The following is a 24,540-nucleotide window of genomic DNA, read 5'->3' as shown; positions in this document are numbered from 1 at the left end:
AGCAGCGCGGTCCGGCCCCGGCCGGCGCCGTTCTCGGCAACGTTTCCGATGCCGTTTGTCCCTTCTCCGGCTCTGCCGCCCCGACCGGCCCCTCTTGTGCCAGAGGCGGAGGAGGACTGGGAAGGGTCCGAGGACCCCCTTGCCCAGCAGTGTAACTCCGAGCAGGATTGGGTAGATGACCTGGAGGACGCTGGCGACCTTGATGTCTCTTCTGAATCTCCCCACCTACGATGGAGGAGGGCGCTTTCTACACAATGGTGCTCCGTCGGGCTGCTGAGGCCCTCAACCTCGACCTCCCCACGGTGGCCCTCAAAACCAACCTCCCCACTGAGGTGCCCTAGACGGCATCTACTTCGTCGGAGCAGCTGCTCCCCTTCACTGACGCCCTTACCGAAGTCCTCTTGGGCACTTGGTCGCGGCCGGCCAAGAGGACCCTTGTGGACAAAAACATCGCCAGATGCCACTGCCCGGCACCTGGCGACCCAGCCTTTCTGACCACCTATCCCACGCTGGCGAGGTTGGTCATCCAGGCTTTCCCACGGTTCCACCGGACAAGGACTCTAAGAAACTGGAACAGTTTGGTAAGTGGTTGTTCTCTTCGGCCAGCTTGGGGCTGCGGTCGGTGAATACCGCCTGCTTATTGGGCCCCTACTCCCACGCAGTATGGGATACTGTTGCTCAAGTGTTGCCTCAGTGTCCTGAGGAGGTCCAGGCTGTCCTTTCTCAGGCGATTGCTGAAGATAAGGATGCGGCTAAGTTCGCCATTCGGTGTGGTTTGGACACCGCAGACCCGTTGGGCAGGGCGATTTCTACAAGGGGGAGTTACAATGCCACCCCTGGTTGCGTTCGACTGGGTTCTCGCCCAATGTCCAGAGCTTGCTCATGGATATGCCCTTTGATGGCACCCGCCTGTTTGGCGATAAGGCTGACAGTGCATTGGAACATTTTAAGGACTCGCGGGCCACGGAAAAGTCCTTGTGTTTTTCTGCAAAGAATCCAGGCACTCCTGGATTTCGTTCCTTTCGTGGCCAGGGCAAAGGTACCCAGGCACGTTCCTTCAACAAGCCTGTGCAGAACCAGCCTCAGCGCGGCTGCGGTCGCGGCTTCCGCAAGGGCGGGTTTGGGAATCAGCGTGCGGGCCAGTCCACCTCCACCCCTGCTGCTCCTACCTCCAAACCTTCCTAGTCTGAGCTTCGTGGAGCACTCCACTCCGGTGGGTGGCAGGATCAACCACAACCTCCTCCACTGGCGCAATATCACATCAGATAGGTGGGTGCTGCAGATAATCCGCAAGGGTTACTCCCTTCCTCTTCAGTACTCCCCTCCAGCCATGCCACCTCGGTGCCACCGCATGTCGGGGGATCATTTGGTCCTTCTCCAACAGGAAATCATGGCCCTCTTGGCCAAGGGGGCCATTGAGTGCGTTCCTGGGCAGGAAGTAGGGAGTGGTTGTTATTCCCACTACTTTCTGGTCCCCAAGAAGGACAAGGGGGGCCTGCGCCCCATCTTGGACCTCCAGGACATCAATCACTTCCTCCGGAAGGAGAAGTTCAGAATGCTGACTATGGCTCAGGTCCTGAGTGCCCTAGACCCTGGAGACTGGATGGTAGCGTTGGACTTTCAGGACGCTTATTTCCACATCCCCGTCCTGCCAGCCCACCGGCGTTACCTGCGGTTCATGGTGGGCCAGGAGCATTTTCAGTTTGCTGTGCTTCCCTTCGGCCTTACAGCGTCCCTCGGGTGTTCACAAAAGTGATGGTGGTGGACGCAGCTCACCAGCGCAGGTCTGGGGTGTCAGTCTTCCCCTACCTCGACGACTGGTTGTTGAAGGCGGGCTCGCCCCAAGCGGTCGTCAGCCACCTTCAAACTATGGCTGACCTCCTGCATCTGGTAGTGTTTGCCATCAATGTGCTGTAGTCGCACCTGAGTCCCTCTGAGAAGCTCCCCTTTATCGGAGCGGTTCTGAATTTGACGCTGTTTCGAGATCATCCTCCCGAGCAGCGAGTCAGGGATATTCAGGCTATGATTCTGATCTTTCGGCCTCTATCCCGAGTTTTAGTCAGGATGACCCTCCGGCTCCTGGGCATGATGACCTCCTGCATTCTGCTAGTGCAACATGCCGGATGGCATATGTGGGCTCTGCAGTGGGACCTGAAGTTCCAGTGGGCACAGCATCAGGGCAACCCATCTGATCATGTCCAGATCTCGGAGGGCACTGCTCAACAATTGCAGTGGTGGCTCACAAATCGAGATTGGGTCAGTGACAGATCTCTCTCCCTTCCCCAACCGGAGCACACAGTGGTGACGGGACGCGTCCCTCCTGGGATGGGGAGGCCACTTGGGAGAGGTGGAGATCAGAGGTCTCTGGTCTCCGGCAGAGTCCCGGCTCCATATCAACCTTTTGGAGCTGCGGGCGATCCGACTTGCACTGAAGGCATTCCTTCCCTCTGTCCGGGGAAGTGTGGTGCAGGTGTTCACGAACAACACCACCGCCATGTGGTATTGCAACAAACAGGGCGGGGTCCTGTACCCTTTGTCAAGAGGCTGTGCATCTCCGGACATGGCTGGAACATCAAGGCATTAGTGGTTCAATACCTACCAGGTTCTCTGAACGTCAGGGCGGACAAACCTTAGCCGCCGGTGCAAGATGGATCACGAATGGCGTCTAAACTCGGACGTGGCGCAAGGTCTCTTTCAGCTGTAGGGAGAGCCTTGGTTACATCTATTCACCACCGAATAGAACGCGCAATGTCATCAGTTCCGTGCGTTGACATTTCCAAGGCGCACTCGCTCTGTGACGCTTTTCGTCGTGAGTGGAGTTGCGGTCTGTTGTACGCCTTTCCGCCTATACCACTTCTGCCCAGAGTGCTGAAGAAGATCAGGCGCGACCTGGCCCAAGTCATCCTTGTGGCTCCAGATTGTGCACGAAGATACTGGTATCCGGAGCTACTCTGCATGGCGGTCGTTCCCCCAATCCGTCTGCCTCTTCGGGAGGATCTTCTGCCGCAGCAGCAGGGGACGGTCCTCGACCCGAACCTGTCCAGCCTCCACCTCCATGCATGGAGATTGAGCAGCGACAGTTGAAAGCTTTCGACTTTCCTCCCGAAGTCTGTGAAGTTATTTTGGCAGCCAGGCGTCCCTCCACTAAAGCGGTATACGCCTGCAGGTGGCACAAATTTGTGGCATGGTGCACAGCAAAGGCTGTGGATCCCCTTTCTGCATCTCTTTCTGAGGTCTTTCTGTTTCTTCTATCTTTTGCCCAGCAGGGCTCTGCTCTTGGCACTCTCAAAGGTTATCTTTCGGCCATCTCCGCTTTTCTACAGCTTCCAGATCAGCCTTCTCTTTTTAAGACCCCGGTTGTTAACCGGTTCCTCAAAGGCATTACACATACGTTTCCACCCGTGCCTTTCATAATGCCTCAGTGGGACTTGAATCTTGTCTTGACCTTTCTGATGTGCGCTCCCTTAGAGCCCCTTCATAACTGTCCCTGACTCTCAAGACGGCTTTCCTGGTAGCTATCACCTCTGCCAGAAGGGTGAGCGATCTCCAGGCTCTCTCTTTCTTCCCTGTTCATCTGGACAAGGTGGTTCTGAGTTCCCGTCTTTCTTTCTTGCCAAAGGTTGTCACGCCCTTCCACATCGGGCAGACCATCACCTTGCCCACCTTCTTTCCGCCTCTGCATCCCTCTAAGGAGGAGGAGAGGCTACACCGTCTGGACCCAAAATGGGCGCTTGCGTTCTATCTGAACCTGCAGTTCCAGGTGGATGACCAGCTCTTTGTTGGATACGTGGGCTCCAAAACAGGTTGGGCCGTCACAAGCTGTCCACCTCCCAGTGGGTCGTTCTGTGCATCAAAGACTGTTACCCCTTGGCTAAAAAGGAGCCTCCTCTGGGGCTGCGTGCCCATTCCACCAGGGCAATTGCAGCCACCATTGCCTTGGGATGCGGCGTTCCCTTGCAGGACATTTGTCAGGCAGCTACATGGGCCTCGCTGCACACGTTTACCAAGTACTACTGCTCGGACAGTCAGGTCCGGAGAGACGGCTTCTTTGACCGTTCTGTGCTCCGTGACTTTCTGGTGTAATCTTCTTCGCGGACCCACCACCGAGGTTGGTATTGCTGGGGTATTTATTCTAAAGTAAGGAATCTATCACTAACGTGTCTCTTTCAGATGCACAAGTTACTATTTGTGTTACGTTATAACCGTAAGAGACATTAGTTAGTGATAGATTCCTTACCACCCCACCCATCCTCCCTGTTCTGCGAACTGAATAATAGGGTTAAGGACATCCCTTTCAGGGCCCTAGTTGTATGCACCAATGGTCAGTAACTTTCATGGATCTGCGTTCCTGGCGTGGAAAGTTATGTACGGAACTGACATCAGCGTGCATGGGTGGTGCCTAAGTAGTCTCCGTAAAGTCATCTCAGCGCTTACGACGCCAGTGACAGACGCGGAGTCGCAGGACACCACCTACTGACGTGCAGGGGTACTGCTAAGCAAAACATTCTGGATCCAGTCTGACGCCTGGGAATATTCTAAAGTAAGGAATCTATCACTAACTATTGTCTCTTACAGATATATTGTTACACAAATAGTAACTTGTGCATTCAGTTACCAGTATTGTCTATGAAAAAAAAAAGAAAGCCTCTGACATCAGGTTGGATAGGAAAAATATGACGTGACAAAATAATATACCAGCTCCCTAGCATCATTACACAAAGTAACTGATGTCCAAGTTCTTCTCCAACACCACCTTACCAGTTCTAATGCTTTCAGGTTTCCTGCTGCACCAGGCCAGAGTTTCAAAATATCCCTGTCTACTGCCTCCTCACCATCTGTGAACCACCAAGCTATGATATAAGTATACAAGTTGAAACATATACCTAATGCACATTGGTGACTGACCCTATCCAGGATCCTCAACACTTTCCAAGTGTTCTTAATGTTATACAGCCATGCATAAATCTCTTTTTAAAGTATACTACTTTGATTCCACTTGACCTCCTTTTCAAATTCATATTGACACAATCTCACCAAAATTCAAATCATATCTGCTGCCCTCAAGCTGATTCTTTATTTGAAAGACATACCTAAGGTCCTGCTGCCTCATCCTCAACTCATAAATTACTGAGAAGTTACATTCCATTGATTTAACTGGTGTCAGGCTATTTTGCACCAACCTACTCATACACAATAAACTTTGCCCTGCTCGACAGTGCAACTTCTTGTATTTGCATTTGTTAGTTCTTTGAAATGTTTTTTGTCCACTGTTCCATTGGTGTAAATAAGAGTACACAATTGCAGAAGTGCTCTATTGCACAATTCTGATGAAATCTGTCTGGCGGATATCTTCAATTGAAATAATTGTTATCCAAACTGTTAGATTTGGGGGTCTCTGGTTGGCACAGGTATGCACTTGTGACAAACAGGGACCCTATCCTCTAGTCAGGGCAAGGGAACTACTCCTCAGAATAACCCCTGCTCACCCTCTAGGTTGCATGGCGTGAGCAGACAAGGCTAATCTTCAGGGCGCTAAGTTAGTTAAGCATTTATGACCACATACAGTAAACACAATGACCCACCACAAATGGACACCAGGCGTAAGATTTGTATAAAAAATACGTAGGCTTTATGTAAAAATATAAGATATGATGCAGTTACTATCACAAGGCCATATAATGTTTAAAAATAAGGCCACAAGATTTTAAAGAGGCAAGTGTTCTTTCAAAGTTCTTAAAGATGGGTTAAGCTGCTTCCACAAACTGTAAAGTACAAGCTCTGTTCTGTTCTGGCAGTGTTTCTCACTGCTGGGCGCTTCGTAGTGCTCCTGTACGCTGTACGCGATGCTCAAAGCACAGCCTTGCCAACCTTCACGCACCTCGCGGACACGTTAGTCCGAGGCGCGGCGCTTGGTGCGAGGCATACACCGCCATGGAATTACAATGGGGTGCGCGTCGTCACACTCCCGTGCGAGGTGTACCTCGCTAGCGTACAAGAAGGGCTTCTGACTTTTACGCGCCTCGCGTACGAGGCGTACAGCGCTGTGAAGGTCGAGACGAACAGCGCTACGGGGAAAACAGAACGGTGCGGACCCCAAATCCATTGTAGACGGAGTTTGTACGGTACAGTACCTTGGTTTGCAGACGTCCTAGGCGCGGCGTCTGGCTCCACTCGGCGTACGTCAGGAGGACGAGTCGTACTGGGCTAGTACGCACCGGCAGAAAAGTGTACCTGTGGATCTTCGACAGGCGCGGCGCGGCCTCTTTCAGGGGCTGAAGGGCAAAGAGGGGCGACAGGGTACGTTGCAACGTACGGGCGGCCGTCCGAGGCATAAGATCGTGCTCAAAGCAGAATTCTGGCGGGAGGGGCGAGGGAGCACACCACGAGCTCCAGTAGCAGGCGAGGTGACAGGGGAGCAGGTGGCCCGGCCCGACGGGTAGAGAGTGACTCGGTAAGAGCGGGGCTCTCAGCAGGCAAGGGCGGCCAGGCTCCTGAGTGTCACGGCCCTAGGAGGGGGCGAGGGTGCACAGGACTCAGCTCCGGCAGGAAGGAAGCACACGGCTCGGTTAAAGACGAGCGCAGGCACAATGAACCCACTGGTCCTGGGGCTCAGTTCAGGGGGCAAGCTCAAATCAAGCCCTTGGAGATAGTTTCAAGCACAAATGAAGCAAAGTCCTTTTCCTCTCCTTCCTCAGCAAGGCACCATTGCAGGCCAGTCCCCCAGGTCAGGGACAGTCTTTCCTCCTTCAGTTTTTTCCTGGTCCTTCTAGTCAGACAGAGGTTCTTCGTGGTAAAACAGGATCTAATTTCTTAGGAGCAGGGCTCCTATACTTATACTGAGTTTCTTTTGGCTTTGCAGGCCAGGGGGCCTGAGCCTGATTCAGCCCAGTTTTGGAGTACTCTGTTTACAGGAAGCTGCCTTCTTCTTTCAGGGTGCAGGGCAGGGACATCAGACGCTCCGCAGGAGGTGGAGCCAGCATTGTGGTGGCAGAGCACAGCCCTATTCAGAGTCAAGGGGCACTCCTCCCACCCATCCTGGGGGTAATCCCTCTATTCACCACCTGGCAGCCCAGACTGTCCCCTGAAATTCCCCAGCCCTGTCACTCACAGAAACCAGACAGCAGATACACATCCTAGCAGAGGCGGGCTGAAATGGTCAGGCAAGCAAATGCTAACTTTCTAAAAGTAGCATTTGCATATACAGGATATTAAAATAAACTTTACTAAAAGAAGTATTTTATTATTCTGAGTTCAGGCATACTAAACTTGACTTTCTACCATGCTCCCTGAGCCTGCTGGGATTATAAAGTGGCATAATTCCAGCAGCACATTCTGGCCTATGAGAACAGGTAGCCTTACAATAGTGAAACACGGAAAAGGCTGTAATTCACTATTAGGACATGCCACACACCACAGGGCTTGTCCTACCTTAGGCTTACAATGCACCCTGCCCTAGGGCCTACCATAGGGGTGACTCACATGAAGTAAAGGGAAGGTTTAGAGGCGGGCAAGTGTGTGCACTTGCCCAGCCAGCATGACAGTACCAGACTGCACGCAGGTTTTGCAATGGCAGACCTTTAGACACATTTTAAAGGGCTGCTTCTGTGGGGGGCGCAACCAGCGCTGCAGGCCTACTAGCAGTATTTGTATTTACAAGCCCTGGCACTCCTGGTGTACTTTACTGGGGACTGACAGTAAATCAAATGAGCCAATCATGGAAATCAATGTATAGGTACACTTTTACATTGGGAGCACTTGTACTGCGGCACGGATTGGCCGTGGTGCAGTGCCCTGAGCAGCTAACACCAGCAAAACATCTGAGACACATCAGCAAAAAGTGGAAGGGAGACTCACGCCAAGGTGCCAGGTCTAACACGTGTCCCCTCCAGCTGAAATGTGGGGAGAACTACCCTACCCCAGGGAGATCCTCATCACTAAGGCGGAAAAACCTGCATAGACCGTCAGCATTGGCGTGATCTATGCCAGGGCGGTGTTCCACCATGAAGCCCATACCCTGTAGGGAAATGGACCACCTCAACAGCTTTGGGTTCTCACCCCTCATTTGCATCAACCATCTGAGGAGCCTGTGGTCTGTCTGAACCCGGAAGTGAGACCCAAAAAAGTAGGGTCTTAGCTTCTTCAATGCCCAGACCACAACAAAAGCTTCTCGCTCAATTGCACTCCACCTCTGTTCCCGTGGAAGTAACCTCCGACTGATGAAGGCTACAGGTTGGTCCCAGCCCTCCTCAGTCATCTGTGAGAGAACAGCCCCTACACCATGCTCTGAAGCGTCTGTTTGCACTAGGAATTGTTTGGAGAATTCAGGAGCCAGGAGCACGGGCGCCGTGCACATGGCAGTCTTCAGGGTGTCAAAAGCTTTCTGACAGGTGTCAGTCCAGATCCCATGCCTGGGCTGCTTCTTAGAAGTCAGCTCTGTCAAGGGTGCAACAATGCTGCCATACCCCTTGACAAACCTCCTGTAGTACCCTGTGAGACCCAGGAAGGCTCTCACTGCAGTTTGGGTCTTGGGGGGCTCCCAAGCCAGGATGGTTTCAATCTTGGGTTGTAGGGGCGCCTCCTTGCCGCTCCCTACTTGGTGTCCCAAGAACACCACTGAACCCTGCCCGATCTGACACTTGCTTGCCTTGATCGTGAGGACTGCCTTGCTCAGTGCCATCAACACTTCCCAGAGGTGTTGCAAGTGTTCTATCCCTTGTGCTGCTGAACACTGCAATGTCATCCAGGTGGGCGGCGCTGAACTCAGCCAGTCCAGCCAACACCTGGTTGACCAATCTCTGGAAGGTGGCAGGGGCATTCTTCATCCCAAACGGCATAACCCGGAACTGGAAATGCCCATCTGGTGTGGAGAATGCTGACCTCTCTTTGGCCCCATCAGTCAAGGTGATCTGCCAGTACCCAGACGTTAAATCAAACGTGCTGAGGAACCGGGCAGCCCCTAACCGATCAATGAGCTCATCAGCTCTGGGGATGGGGTGTGCGTCAGTCTTGGTGACTGAATTGAGTCCTCAGTAGTCCACACAGAACCGGAGTTCAGGTGTGGCTCCCGGCGCTGCAGCCTTTGGGACCAAGACCACTGGGCTGGCCCAAGGACTGCTGGAGGACTCAACCACCCCAAGAGCAAGCATCTTTGAGACCTCTTCTTTGATGCAGGCTCTGACCCTGTCAGTTACTCTGTAAGCCTTGTGTTTTACAGGGAAGCTGTCTCCTGTGTCCACATCGTGGACGCACCAATCTATGACACCAGGAACCAGGGAGAACAGATCAGGAAACTGCCCCAGCAATGGGCGGCAGTCATCCTGTTGCTCAGGGGTCAGGGTGGGTGAGAGGTTAACTCCATTCACCGACCCATCTCGCTCTGAGGCTACCAAAAGGTCAGGAAGAGGCTCGGTCTCCTCCTCCATTCCATCATCGGTTGCCAAGAGCATGCCCACTTCGGACCTCTCCAAGTGGGGCTGAAGGCGGTTAACATGTAGGACCCGCAAGGGTTTCCTGGGAGACTGCATGTCCACTAAGTAGATGACAGGACTCTTGCTCTCCACAACCTCAAATAATCCTGTCCACTTATCCTGAAGTGCACAAGGCTCCACTGGGGCCAAGACCCACACCTTTTGTCCAGGTTGAAGCTCTACCAGAGTGGCATTCTGGTCGTACCACCTCTTCATCTCTTCCTGGCTGGCTTCCAGGTTTGCCTCAGCAAGTTACCTGAATCGCCTGGTCTAGTTTCTGAAGGCCAGCATATAACTGTATACATTCTGGGGAGGTTTCCTGGGAGATTGCTCCCAGCCTTCCTTAACCAGACTCAGAGGTCCTCTGACCAGGTGGCCATACAGAAGCTCAAAGGGGCTGAACCCTGGAGACTTCTGTGGTACCTCACGGTATGCAAAGAGGAGGCATGGCAAGAGGACGTCCCACTTACGCCTCATGGGTCCTTCCAGGCCAATAATCATGCCTTTTAGGGTTCGGTTGAATCTCCCAACCAACCCATTTCCTTGGGGGTGGTAAAGGGTGGTGAACTTGTAGGTTACACCACACTCTTGCCAAAGGGATTTCATATACTTGGATATGAAATTGGTGCCCCTGTCAGACACATCCTCTAGAGGGAATCCCACTCGGGAGAAAATTCCCATCAGTGCCCGTCCCACCACGTGGGCCGTTACTGTCCTCAGAGGGATGGCTTCAGGGTACCAAGTGGCATGGTCCACCAAGACCAGGATGAACCTGTTGCCCATGGCTGTCTTGGGGTCCAGAGGCCCCACAATGTCAATTCCCACTCGCTGGATTGGGGTACTGATGACGGGGAAGGGCTGGAGAGGAGCCTTGTGCTTCCCTCCAGTCTTACCACTTGCCTGGCAAGTCTGGCATGATCTACAGTGAGCATCTGAGTTTCTGTGCATTTGGGGCCAATAAAAGTGGGTGACAAGCCTATCATAGGTCTTGTCCATCCCCAAATGTCCTGCTAAGGGCACATCGTGAGCCAGCCCCAGTAGGAAGGCTCTGAACATTCTGGGGTACCACCAGCGCATGGGGTGACCCAGGTTCAGCAACCTTGGGCTCTGAATACAGGAGGTCATTCTCCCAGTAAATGAAATGTGTTCCAGACTGAACATCATTGGCCTGGTCTGCAGCCTGCTGCCGCATACCCACGAGAGAAGGGCATTCTTTCAGCTCCCTGCAGAATTCTTCCCTGGAGAGGCCTCCTTGTTGCTGCCAATGGGTCAGCTCAGGCAGGTCCCCCAGTTGAACTATTTGTTCCCCGGTAGGCTCCAGTGCATCCCCCTCAAAGTCTGCTCCCCCCTAAACTTCAGGGGCTGTTTTTCCGCGCCGCCTGTGCCTAGTCTCTAAGGCCGGTTCCTGGGCCTCTCCTTCAGGCTCCAGGATCTCTTGGGCACCCCTACTGGCTGCCATTGACCGGGTGGTCACGCACGCCCAGTCAGGTAAACCCACCATCCGCAGGTGAGTTGTCTTCTCCACCTTTTCCCAAGGGGAGCTCTCCAAGTCATTCCCTAGCAAACAATCAAAAAGCATGGCAGTTCTCACAGCAACCTGCAGAGTACCAGAGACCGCCCCACTCAAAAGGAACCTGAGGCATTGGACAACGGCTCTCTGAGTTGTCAGCATTGACAACCCTGCAGTAGGCATGGGGTACAACCTGCTCTTGAGACACCAGGTGCTGCCGGACTGCAGTCACACTGGCTCCTGGGTCTCTGAGAGCCTCTACTTTCTTTCCATTGACGGTCACTACTTGCCCATATTTCTTAGTGTTGGAGGGTAAGTAGTTCTCAGGGACCATCTCACTGTCTCCTAAAGAGACTAGGGTCATCTGAACAGGATCCCCACCCCCTTGGACTGCTACTTCCTCCCCAAAATTAACACTAGCTATTTGCCGGGGGGGAGCACCAGTGGGTGCGGGTTTTCCAAACAGGCGACACTTAGGGTCAGTGGCAATATGACCCAGGTCACCACACCTGTAACACGTGCTTTGGGGGTGGGGGAGGCTGAGAACCTTTCCCTTGGTTCCCTTGGGGATTACTTTGGGGGCCTTTTTGGAACGCTTTCTGTTTACCCCTTCCCCCCCATTCTCCTGGAGACCCTGCCCACCCTTGGCTGAGTCTCCCACTGGACCCTTGGGGACCCTGGTGCTGAGCCAGTGGTCCGCCTCCTCAGCAAGCTTCCTAGGGTTAGTCAGCTTGCTATCAATCATATGCTGGTGTAGCTCAGGAAAACAATTACTAGACACGTGCTCCCACGCCATTAAATCAAGAAGCCCTTGAAAATCTTTCACTTTGCTACCCTTCACCCAACCATCCAGTGCTCTGCAGAAAAAGGTCACATACTCCACATAGGTAGCCCCAGGAATCTTAGTACAACCCCTAAACCTCTGTCTATACATTTCAGGAGTTAACCCAAACCTGGTCATTAAGGCATCTTTCATGTGGGAATAAGAATTGTAAACTACAGAGGGTAGATCTAGCAGAGTGTCCCGCCCTTCAGTAAGGAATCACCCCCACAACCCCGCTCCCCAATCTCTCTGAGGGACCCGGTGGGAGGACATGGCTACCTCATAGGCCTTGAACCACTGCCCTATGTCATCCCCCTTAAAGTACTCCTTTATCACATCCTTAGGCATGTACACCCTTGACTCTACCTGCACCGGCGTTGAGCTGCCACCAGAGGGAGTTGTGTCCAAACTCTTAGCTTTCAGCTCCAACTCTTTCAATCTCATGTCATGGTCGATTTGTAGCTTTTTCTCTTCCATTGCCAATCTTTGTTTCTCCATTTCCATTTGCCCATTTAATTTTGCCATCTCCACTTCGTGTGCCCTGGTTGCTGCCCTGTCTGCCAGCTCCTCTGGCGATAGGACTCTGCTCAAATCAATCATGTTCTCTGGTGGTTCCAATACCACCGTATTCTGCAGATCCCTTGACTCCTTCCAGGCCCTCAGCGCCTTTATGAAGTGGGATTTCCTGGTGCATCCAGAGTGGGCAACCCTGAATTTCTTGCAGTAGCCTTTCAATTGCTCTACTGTGTAACCCTCCAGTCCCTGGTCTTCCCAATCTACGTCATCAATCCCAGAGATTATGGAGGGGAGTGAGCCAGGCATGACTTCAATGATTGGAGATCTCTCAGAAAAAGTAAAAAAAGCAATGAATCTGTGGCTGCGTTATAGGTCTTTACTCACTATGTGGTGTTCAATAATTCTCTGTACATAAATCATAAATGCAAATCCGAAAAACCTCACTGCTACCTCTAATGTTAGATTTGGGGATCTCTGGGTGGCACAGGTATGCACTTGTGACAAACAGGGACCCTCTCCTCTAGTCAGGGCAAGGGAACTACTCCTCAGAATAACCCCTGCTCACCCTCTAGGTTGCATGGCGTGAGCAGACAAGGCTAATCTTCAGGGCGCTAAGTTAGTTAAGCATTTATGACCACATACAGTAAACACAATGACCCACCACAAATGGACACCAGGCGCAAGATTTGTATAAAAAATACGTAGGCTTTATGTAAAAATATAAGATATGATACAGCTACTACCACAAGACCATATAACGTTTAAAAATGAGGCCACAAGATTTTAAAGAGGCAAGTGTTCATTCAAAGTTCTTAAAGATGGGATAAGCTGCTTCCACAAACTGTAAAGTACAAGCTCTGTTCTGTTCTGGCAGTGTTTCTCACTGCTGGGAGCTTCATAGCGCTCCTGTACACTGTACGCGATGCTCAAAACACAGCCTCGCCAATCCTCACGCGCCTGGCGGACACATTAGTCCGAGGCGCGGCGCTTGGTGCGAGGCGTACACCGCCATGGAATTACAATGGGGTGCGCGTCGTCACACTCCCATGCGAGGCGTACCTTCCTAGCGTACACGAAGGGATTCTGACTTTTATGCGCCTCGCGTACGAGGTGTACAGCGCTGTGAAGGTCGAGACGAACAGCGCTACGGGGAAAACAGAACGATGCGGACCCCGAATCCATTGTAGACTCGCTGTCGAGTTTGTACGGTACAGTACCTTGGTTTGAAGACGTCCTAGGCGCGGTGTCTAGGTCCACTCGGCGTACGTCAGGAGGACGAGTCGTACTGGGCTAGTACGCACCGGCAGAAAAGTGTACCTGTGGATCTTTGACGGTGTGGCGCTGCCTCTTTCAGGGGCTGGAGGGCAAAGCGGGGAGGCCGGGTACGTTGCAACGTACGGGCGGCCGTCCGAGGCGTAGGATCGCGCTCCAAGCAGAATTCCGGCAGGAAGGGCGAGGGAGCACACCACGTGCTCCAGTAGCAGGCGAGGTGACAGGGGAGCAGGTGGCCCGGCCCGACGGGTAGAGAGCAACTCGGCAAGAGCGGGGCTCTCAGCGGGCAAGGGCGGCCAGGCTCCTGAGTGTCACGGCCTTAGGAGGGTGCGAGGGTGCACAGGACTCAGCTCCGGCGGGAAGGAAGCACACGGCTCGGTCAAAGACGAGCGCAGGCACAATGAACCCACTGGTCCTGGGGCTCAGTTTATGGGGCAAGCTCAAATCAAGCCCTTGGAGATAGTTTCAAGCACAAATGAAGCAAAGTCCTTTCTGGTCTTTTCCTCTCCTTCCTCAGCAAGGCATCACTGCAGGCCAGTCCCCCAGGTCAGGGACAATCTTTCCTCCTTCAGTTTCTTCCTGGTCCTTCTAGTCGGGCAGAGGTTCTTCGTGGTAAAACAGGATCTAATTTCTTAGCAGCAGGGCTCCTATACTTATACTGAGTTTCTTTTGTCTTTGCAGGCCAGGGGGCCTGAGCCTGGTTCAGCCCAGTTTTGGAGTACTCTGTTTACAGGAAGCTGCCTTCTTCTTTCAGGGTGCAGGGCAGGAACATCAGACGCTCCGCAGGAGGTGGAGCCAGCATTGTGGTGGCAGAGCACAGCCCTATTTAGAGTCAAGGGGCACTCATCCCACCCATCCTGGGGGTAATCCCTCTATTCACCACCTGGTAGCCCAGACTGTCCCCTGAAATTCCCCAGCCCTGTCACTCACATAAACCAGACAGCAGACACACATCCTAGCAGAGGCGGGCTGAAATGGTCAGGCAAGCAAATAATACTAAAAGAAATATTTTATTATTCTGAGTTCAGGCATACTAAACTTGACTTTCTACCATGTTCCCTGAGCCTGCTGGGATTATAGAGTGGAATAATTCCAGCAGCCCATTCTGGCCTATGAGAACAGGTAGCCTTACTATAGTGAAAAACGAAAATGGCTGTAATTCACTATTAGGACATGCCACACACATCAGGGCTTGTCCTACCTTAGGCTTACAATGCACCCTGCCCTAGGGCCTACCATAGGGGTGACTCACATGAAGTAAAGGGAAGGTTTAGAGGCTGGCAAGTGTGTGCACTTGCCCAGCCAGCATGACAGTACCATACTGCATGCAGGTTCTGCAATGGCAGACCTTTAGACACATTTTAAAAGGCTGCTTCTGTGGGTGGCGCAACCAGCGCTGCAGGCCTACTAGCAGTATTTGTATTTACAAGCCCTGGCACTCCTGGTGCACTTTACTGGGGACTGACAGTAAATCAAATGAGCCAGTCATGCAAATCAATGTATAGGTACATTTTTAAATTGGGAGCACTTGCACTGCGGCACGGATTGGCCGTGGTGCAGTGCCCTGAGCAGCTAACACCAGCAAAACATCTGAGGCACATCAGCAAAAAGTGGAAGGGAGACTCACGCCAAGGTGCCAGGTCTAAAACAAACAAATTCATTAAGACATTTGAGAATGTTCTATTCAAAATATGTTCAGAGACTTTTAATAATCAAATCATTACTAATTAGTTCCTAATCAGAGTTTGGTTTCACTGTTCTTCATTTACCTAACTGTTTGGTATGTGCATTATTGAGTGGATTGGTTATTTCCAACTACAAGCTTACAGTATTTACGATATCATGCTGATATTGGTGCACTAAACAACACAATGCACTTGTTTTTCCCAAAGACTCATAATAGGGTTATTTATTGCACCCGATACATAATGTACTTTATGGTATCATTGTATATCATTTGCATCAACTAACACGTCAACTGGTAATCAGGCACACAGTATTTCCTGCTGTGTCAGGTTTTTTGTTCTCTGAAGCAGCTTTTGCTTTAATGGTGGCAGCGACTTTGAGAGCAGCTTAACCATGCCTTGGTGGTGTGTTTGGTCTATAGGCAGTTTTTTTTATATTTTATAAAGGCAAATTCTCAAAATGAGGTTTATCCTCAGAAAATAATAGGTACATGAGTCTGGGCATACAACAAAGGAACAAAACATAGAAAACATTTTGTGTCAGCTGTCTCATTACTGCCCACCTCTAAAGTGAGGTCCTTAGATTTATTACTGAGAAAGAAATAATGTGTGTGTTTAGATTACAAGACTTGCTAGACATAGGGACATTGGTGGTAAAGTACTAAAGGGTATTTTGCTGTTGATGCTTCATATTGGTGAGTGAATTATATTAGAAATTTGTTTGTGCATGTATGTCAGCATTTACTTTTAAAAGGTGGTAGTTGGCTTGCTATCAAAGACTAGAATCTATTTGTGTCAAAGACAATGGCTCTTTCAATTGGAACTTCATCAGCTATAAAAGCAATGCTTTAGTCAATGTCCTTGTTTTCCATTTCATGCTGTAGTCATTTGTTAATTCTGCCACTGTTTAATAGTTATAATAGTGTAGAATGTACAGTTTCTTAAGTCTTTGTGTCTTTGGAAACAGCAGGTTACTGTCAACAAGAAAGAAGCAACACCAGAGAAGCTTCTGTTGTCAGAGGAATCAACTAAACAAGACACACCTTCCCCCATTCAGGAACTAATTGAGGTTGATACTGAAACAATTAAACAGGGCAAATTGGACAAAAGGCCTGAGCCTAGCATCACAGAAAAAACTGGAATTTTGCGTAAAGAACCTAAAGATAAGGAATTTTCAGTAAATGAGGTGGTACCACCTACCTCTGAAACAGAGACTGATGGGAAAGAGAAAATACCTGGTGGCAGGTTTGAGGTAATCTGGAATTATATTTGATAAAATCAAAGTTTCAGAACAATGATTTTTCTTAAAATGTGGAAATGGTTCTTGTTGAAAGTACATAATTGTGGTCAGTGACTTGTTCTGTGATTATTTTGATGAATGCAGTCAAGGTGCTATGATGGATTGCCATATTTTGCTTATTTCTCTTCTATCTTTCCTGTACCATGACCCACCCCTCCCATCCAAGAAACACAGATAAAAATCCTTCTGATTTAAACATACTTGTTTTCCCACCCATTTCAAAATATATTTATGTAATGGCCTACGTCTCTACCCTGCATTTCACTATACACCTATGTCCATCACTGGCTCAATCCTAAACATGCCTGGTTTACTGCTGGTTCTTGAGGATTCATGCTGAGACAAAAGCTATGTTTTGATTCACATACATTTTGCTCCTGACTGCTTTCTTCTGCCATACCTGACCTCTTATTCCATTGTAAATAGGATACTCTAGTGTATACTTCACTTTCATTTCCAGTTTCCAGGTCATGTCGCCTTGCTCCCCATCCTTACCACCCTAATTCACATATTTTGTTCCCCTCCTCATTCCCTTATATTCCTTCTCACATCTATGTTCTGGGCCAGTGCTTACCTCTTTTTCTTGCCCAGTTGATGTCTTCCCTTACAAGTCTCTGTCTCTTAGAGATCAATCCTAATGTCTTAACCTGCTTTCTTTCTTTGCTTTCCTTCTCCTCTGGATCACAGTTTTTCTTTCTCCCCAGCCATCTCCCCTGCTATTTCAAACCATTTTTCTTCCTGCTATTTTGATTCTACCTGCCCATCTTTTGGTGCTGCAGGTGCTGATGTCTGGCCTGTAATAGAGAATGTGATGTGATGTGCTATTATTATATTCAGTCACTCTAGGAAAATCTAAGCAAGATGATTCATGTCCCCCATACATATGTTCCAAAAGCAGAGGTATGCAGTTCCTAAGAGGGGCGTGGAAAAGGAAAAGAGGCAAGGGGAAGGGTGTTAGGGGTTTAAGACAGTAGTTACCAGGTGTTCCTAATGGAATAAAGATGGAATAGCTCCAATTAGGAACAAGAGCCCTCACACACCCGGAGGGTGTCATGCTTCATTATCGGGCAGCTCCTCATTGGGCCGGCGCTGCAACACCCAATGGGCCCGCAAGGTGGCTATTTGCTGGAGGTCTTCTCTGGTTGCCGACGTGAAGGTGAATAACTGTTTGGGGCATATGGGTAGTGAGTAGAGATGGCAAGCAAAAAGTGTGGCTGTACAGATAGCTAAAGGACTCCCCAAAAACTATTTTTTACACTGGGTACCTATGCTATGAGTAAAAATCTCGGTCTAAAAAGTAATGGCTGATCTTGGCATTTCAGCAGGGGATTCTCATCTACTCTAGAGGGGATGGTATGGGTATGTGTAATAAAGGTCACGTCCCCTACAGTATGGACTCTTGGCGTAGTCCTGTGTGAAAGTAAAAGGGTGGAAACAAACGAGTAAAAGTGAGGTATATCTTCTGGAGAACACCTAGAAGAGGGGGTTATTTTGGCCCCAACCTTGATGTTCAGGGTACTTTTTTAGTCAGTTCTTCCTACTCATAGCATAGGTACCCAGCGTATACATTTTTTTTGGGGGGGGGAGTCCTATAGATATTTTTAAATCCAAACTTTAGGAACACCTGGTCCCGCATTATGTATTGGCATTGTTTGTGCCCGGCACACCTTTGCAGAGGTGCACTGGGCACAAACAATGCCAATGCGCCCCATTATGGTTAATGCTCTGCCCTGAGGGCAGCCGCGAACTTGTGCTGACCTGGGGGCAGCTCATTCATATGAAAACACTGAGCAACTGCTCCATGTTTTCAGTTTCAAAGGGGATTAAAAATCAGTGACTGTACCCGCCTGCAAGGGGATGTCTGGGGGGGTCCATGGGACCCCCTTCTCACCCTGCAGATGGCTGCTCTCTGGGGGCACACTGATAGTGCGCCACCTTTTAAATGGTGCACTGTCAGTGTGCCTTCTGCGGGCTTCTTTCACTCTGCGCCCCCATCTGTAATATGGTGCAGAGTAAAAGGAATTCCCTTATATGCATAGGGCACGTCCCTATGCAAATCAGGGAACACCCTCTCTTGATAGTACTGGTGCTATTAGTGTGCCAGCTCTATCGGTAATATAGAAGGGAATGCACAAGCTTCTGCGCCCCTTCTATGATACCAAAGTGCCCCAGGGGCCCACAAACCAGGCGCAAATGCCTGTTGCAAATGAGAGAACACCCTCTCTTGATAGTACTGGCACTATAAGTGTGCCAGCTCTATCGGTAATATAGAAGGGAATGCACAAGCGTCTGCGCCCCTTCTACGATACCAAAGTGCCCCGGGGGCCCACAAACCGGGCACAAATGCCTCTTGTGCCCCAGGGGCACCTTATGTAATACGGCCCCTGGTATCTACTGTCCACAACTCCTAAACCCTCCCCTCCCCTTTCCATCCCTTATCCTTTTCCCCGCCCCTCTTAGGAACTGCATACCTCTGCTTTTGTCATGGCTATATGGGGCCTGTATGCTGGACCTACCAAGCCCCTGTCCCTCTTTCTGTGATAAACCCAAACATATCTCACAAAACCAAACTATTTTGTTGGTGGTATGTCATTTCTTTCTGCCAAAAGCATTAATGGTGTACCGTGATACCAATCCAAACCATACCTTGTGTGCATCCAACCTCTACACTCTAATCCAAATTTACTGTACCAGGTGTCCCCTTACAATTAACATGGGTAACAAATCGTCCTGAAGGATATTCTGTGCCCTAACACTCCCCATTTCAAAACATTAAAAGTGTCATGATAGGTTCTCACCTCTCTATTAATAACAGATTGTGTCAGAAAGATCATAACCCCAGCTCCCACCTCCACAAATACATTATGAAGGAAACGAGGCAAGTGAGGCATGTATTTCTCTGTTGTCATTGTAATATCAATGACTTCTGAGCAGTCCTGGGTTGAATTACTGATTTAGCCTTTTTGATTCCGAGCCTGCCTGGGAAGGAGGCAGCATCTTTAAGATGCAGAAGATTCCAGTACATTTTAAAGTAGGCTATTGCTCTCTAAGATTACATTATTTTCCTTAGTCTGCAACTCCAGTAGTATTTTGTCTATTTCTCTGTCAAATCAATAACAGTTCAACTTCATTGTTTTACTGAAAAGGGGAATTAACCTTTTTGTGTTACAAACTTTATCTTTCGAGTACTGCGTTGAAAAGTTTAAAAAGGAAAGCATTACTTTAAAACCAATTACTTTAATTCTAAATTTGAAAAAAATCTCAGGTGTCCACCAGTAAAGACGAAGGAACATCGGAGGACGTTCTATCCAAAGAGGAATCAGCTAAAGAGTCTGCTTCATCATCATTTCAGGAAATAATTAGGCTTGGAATGGACACCATTCAAAGGAGTGACTCCCTCAGCACACAATTCAACTTTTCTCATGAAGAATCTGGAAAGAAGCCTACTTCAGTAAGCAAAGTGGTGACAAGTGTTTCTCCTGTTCTCATTGTCGCTGAAGAGAAGGGGCCTGGCACAATATTTGAGGTATGCATAACTTATGCTACATTATGTATTGCAACAACAGTAGTTCCTACTACATAGTGTATATAATGCCCCCACAATTGTACCCAATACTTAATATGTAAGCGATGATAAGAATTCCCATATCTTGCTGGTTAAATTATGGATTTGCATAAAGAGGTATTTCCTAAACACTTACATTCACTTTCTATTGAAAATGAAAGCTGATATCATGTAACATTCCAGAAAATGCGTCAGAGTGAATTGAAAAAAATCTGACATTAAAAAAAAAAAAAGTTAGCAACTATATCTCTGTCGTCATTTTACAACATACCTGATGTCCAAGTTCTTCTCCAGCACCAATCATCCCAGTAGTAAAGCTTGCAGGTTTCCTGCTACGCAAAGCCTCAAAATTAAAACATAGTCATGCATTATCCCGCTGCCCTCCCAGAACACCCATGTAATTAAATAGTTATTTAGGTTACAATAATAATGCACGTTGTAGGCTGACCCTCTCTAGGAACTTCAGCGTCATTCTAAATGTTTGTGGTATCATATAACTGCAGTAACATTTCTATTTAAGATATGCTTTTGTTCTCCTTACTGCTTAGTCATATTCATGCCACACCCATTGACATCTCTCCAGCATTCAAATCATTCAAATTGTACTTGGAGTCCTCAAGTCCCATTCTCTAATGTGAAGACGCACCTGAGGTTCTGCTCCCTCATCACCAACTCATAAGTGACCAGGAGGTGGGAATGTATTGATTAAAATGATGTGAAGCTATTTTGGGTTGTTGTTTGCACCAATTAAACAGTACAAAAGCAAGCGTCACCATAATCAACAACACATAATCTTTTGGTTGTCCTTGGAAATGTCATTGTTGCACTGGACCACTAAGGGAAATAACAATGCAAGATGGGAAGAGGGCCCTATTGAATAACTCTGGCATAATCTGGCACAGATCTCCTCAATTGAAAACATAGTTATTGTCCTATCAAAGGACAATTCAAAATTACTATTCAAAATACATCAAGAGCTGTTATAATAAGCAAATATGACTAGCTGTTTAATCACAGTTTGTTTCCATGTGCTTTATTCATTTCACTCTTTTGTAAGTGTATTTGCTGGATTCTGGCTTGTTCATGGCACGATGGACAGAAAACAAATCTCTAAAGATAATTGAGTCCAAATTTAGGCTCATTTAAAGGAAGGCTGGAACAGGGGTTCCACCAAATTTCGGATGATCCCCATTTGCCCTACTTTCAGTACTTCCCATTCATTTGAAAGTTTTTTTTCCTCTAAGAAAACCTTAGTTTGCTCAAATGCTGCAATACTCTTGGCGAAGGTCCAGTCGCCCCTAGCCTGCTGAATAATGGGCCTGCTCTCTTCAGGATGTGGCAGAGGAAGCTCTGTTTTTTCCTCATGGTGAACCTCCATGAAAGCAATGCACCACTGGGGAGAAGAAAAATCCCAAATATCCTTGATGCACTTGGAGAAAACTTAAAGCAGAATGGGGGCATTGATTTTTGTTTTTCAAAAACAAAACCTTGCATTGGGCAGGTATCGGTAATGGAGTTCCTTGAAAGCAAAAAAAAGTTAACCAGCTTGTGATACAGTCATGACATGACGGATTGGTTGACATTGAGCAATGTTGACAAAAAGTCCCCACTGACGTAACAGGGATCTTTATATTTGGGTGACAGGTTGCTGGCTGCAGGTCTGGTGGAAGCAGGACATCTGCTACCCACTTGGTTTGGGAGCCAGGAACTCACAGGCCCTCTTTTGATTCCAAATATGAGCTCTTTTATGTTATGTTGGTATGACAGACCTGCCTACACTCTTTTGTTTCCTGAAGACAAACCATCAAACCAGTTTCTCATGTGGAAAAAAAGAACATTCGCTCGGAGATTTGTCATAGAATGTGGTGGACATTTCTGTATTTTTCCTGTCCAGGATCTCCATAGTGTTCATGAAGGTCCAGAGCACGGTAAAAGCTTGTGAGCATAGCACTGTAAAGTCGATCCTATGAAGAGCGAGCATCCTAACAGTACTTTTACCTGTGGTTTGGGGAGTGTTGAAGTTAATTCTCATGGCAAAGCTAGCAATGGCTTTACTGTTGGGAAAACCAGCATCCCTGGCCTCTAATAAGGTGGAGCAAACAGAATTATAAAGTTTCTGGCAAATGTCTTTTTAGTACCAACTTCCAAATTAGTCTCTTAAATTTGTGAATTAGAAATGTTACACATATGATTTTAGGTTACTAGAGATGGTGACATTGGGTAGATGAGTTCTGGAGGGTGGAGTCTTACTTCCTGTAGCTTCTGGAGTTAAATTAGTAAAACATATTTTAGCTACATTTTGTAGTTAGAATGCTGTCACAAACTTGACTAGGTTGTTCATGAGCAGTGGTTCTTAATAGGGAAATTCATAAATTGATACAACCAATGCTTTTTTTTTTTTTAAACTTTGTTTGCCATGTTGTGCTGCATTCATTTGTTCCATATGCCACTGTATTGTAATGTAGAAAGGCCCCCTATGGTTCCTTTAATTTGTTTGTGTCTGGGGAAACTCTGCAGGTGACTGTTAGCAAGAAAGAAGAAACACAAGGAAAGGTTATTTTGCCAAGTGAGCCAGCTGACCAAGACACTCCTTCACCACTTCAGGAAATGACTAATAAAGAGGAAGATTTACACCAGAGACCTGAGCCATCTATTACAACAAGATATGAGATTTCTCATGGGAAATCTAAAGAGAAATATGTTTCATTGAAAGAAGAGATGTCAGTTGTTCCAGAAACAGTGACCGACTCAGAAGAGAAAGCACTGAGTGGACCATTTCTGGTATGTTGAAATATTATCTAAAATACATGTGCCTGTGTTACAACACTATTATAATAATTGGGGTCTGCAATGAGTTTAAGTAACTCTGATAGAAAGCCATACTTTGATTAAGAGGAAAACAAAAAAGCATTGGATGAATTGCTAGAATTTATCCTAGCCACTAGTAAAGACTCTGGGCCACATTTCAGACCATTAGATTTTTAGCCACGTTCAGGGAACAGTCATTTGCAAATCAATATAGGTCTTGCTTCAATAAGTATAGTTCTCCTGAACTTCCATGTGAGGTCCCCTCTGATCTGAAATGCAAGCAGTCATAGACCAATTTTGGCCTATTTGTGCCCATCAGTAGGCCAAATCTTAAATTCTAATCCATAGTAAGCACAAGACCCTGTTCTGAGTGGACCCATACTATTTAGAATGTTGCACTGAGGAAAGCAAGATAGCAATGGATGGATTGCTTCAATTAATCTCATCCACTTTTAATTACTCTGGGCTGAAATCCAGGTTGTCCTTTTTTGGAACTAGCGATATGGAAATCAACATAGCAGCATTGGTCCTTCTGAGAAATTGATTTGTTTCAGGGGGGTGTGAGCCCTTCGCAAGCAACAGCCATAATTCTCGTCAGGGTAAACCATAAATAGTCATTATATTAACCTGAGCTTTACTCTCTTGTAGCTTGGCATTAAAGCAGTCAGGCCTAACTTACAGACAATGTGTAAATTATTTATGCAGTACGCAAACAGTAATAAAGGGAAAATTCAACACAGGATAAATCCTAAACCAATTTAGAAAAATAGATTAAAGTTTAATACATTATTTGGCACCAACATGAGAAAAGTCCAATTAGTGGACCCAGAAATATGCAATTTCAAATATTTAAGGTAGTCTTGCACCCAAATGTCCAGCACGAAGAGTTCAGTTTGCAGTGGAGGAGGCTGTGGAGGAGGCTGTGAGGTGCAAGGAGAGCATCATGTATGGTAATCACTCTAGTGCAAAGAACATACCAGGTGTCATGGATGGTCTTCACAGTAGCGAGAAACTCCTGCTGGGCATTGCAGGAGCTTAGCATTGGGGATCAATGCACTCTGTCAGTGCTGTAGCATAAAGTGCAGATCTTGTGTTACAGGTTGCTGCTAGCTGTTGCGCAAAGAGTAAGGTTCACTGGAGCTTTTTGTTGGCAGTCGGTGTGGATGACAAGATCTTGCCACAAACTGGCCTGTTTGGGATCCTGACGAGCCCACAACTTGAGGATGTAACCTTTTCTTTAGGAAGGAGCTCAACCGATGCCACACCAAGGTTCCAGAACCTCGGAGGCACCTCTTGGGGATCAGGAACTCATTCCAGCAGCGGTCAGATGGGTTGGAGGTCAATCAGTTGGTTTGAGTTGCCAGATGATTTCTTGAAGAGGCCATTGGTTTGGGTTGGTTGTGTCAGGTTCCACACGTTACTCCTCGGGGCTGCGTTGAACGTCCTTGCTCCACACCCCCGCGACCACCCCGTGGCCCGATAATATATATCACAGACCACCGGGATGATCCCGAGAGCGCGGGGAAGGAAGGGAACAGCGGGGAGGGAGATCTGTAAAGACAAGAACAAGAGGATTAGGAATACACCCCTCCCT

The 24,540-nt window shown here is 48.3% G+C and overlaps 1 protein-coding gene across 1 annotated transcript in view; it reads left to right on the top strand.

Annotated features, from left to right (window-relative positions):
• Nucleotides 1-24,540, top strand: part of SYNE2 (spectrin repeat containing nuclear envelope protein 2) — a 1,843,566-nt gene that overhangs the window by 689,959 nt on the left and 1,129,067 nt on the right. The window contains exons 52-53 of the mRNA XM_078660317.1: nucleotides 16,241-16,525; nucleotides 19,839-20,099. Coding sequence (XP_078516443.1) covers nucleotides 16,241-16,525; nucleotides 19,839-20,099 — 546 coding nt within the window. The remainder of the gene's footprint in view (nucleotides 1-16,240; nucleotides 16,526-19,838; nucleotides 20,100-24,540) is intronic.

This window comes from Lissotriton helveticus, chromosome 9, assembly GCF_964261635.1.
Source record: "Lissotriton helveticus chromosome 9, aLisHel1.1, whole genome shotgun sequence".
NCBI lineage: Eukaryota > Metazoa > Chordata > Amphibia > Caudata > Salamandridae > Lissotriton > Lissotriton helveticus.
This window is presented reverse-complemented; position numbering and strand designations above follow the sequence as displayed.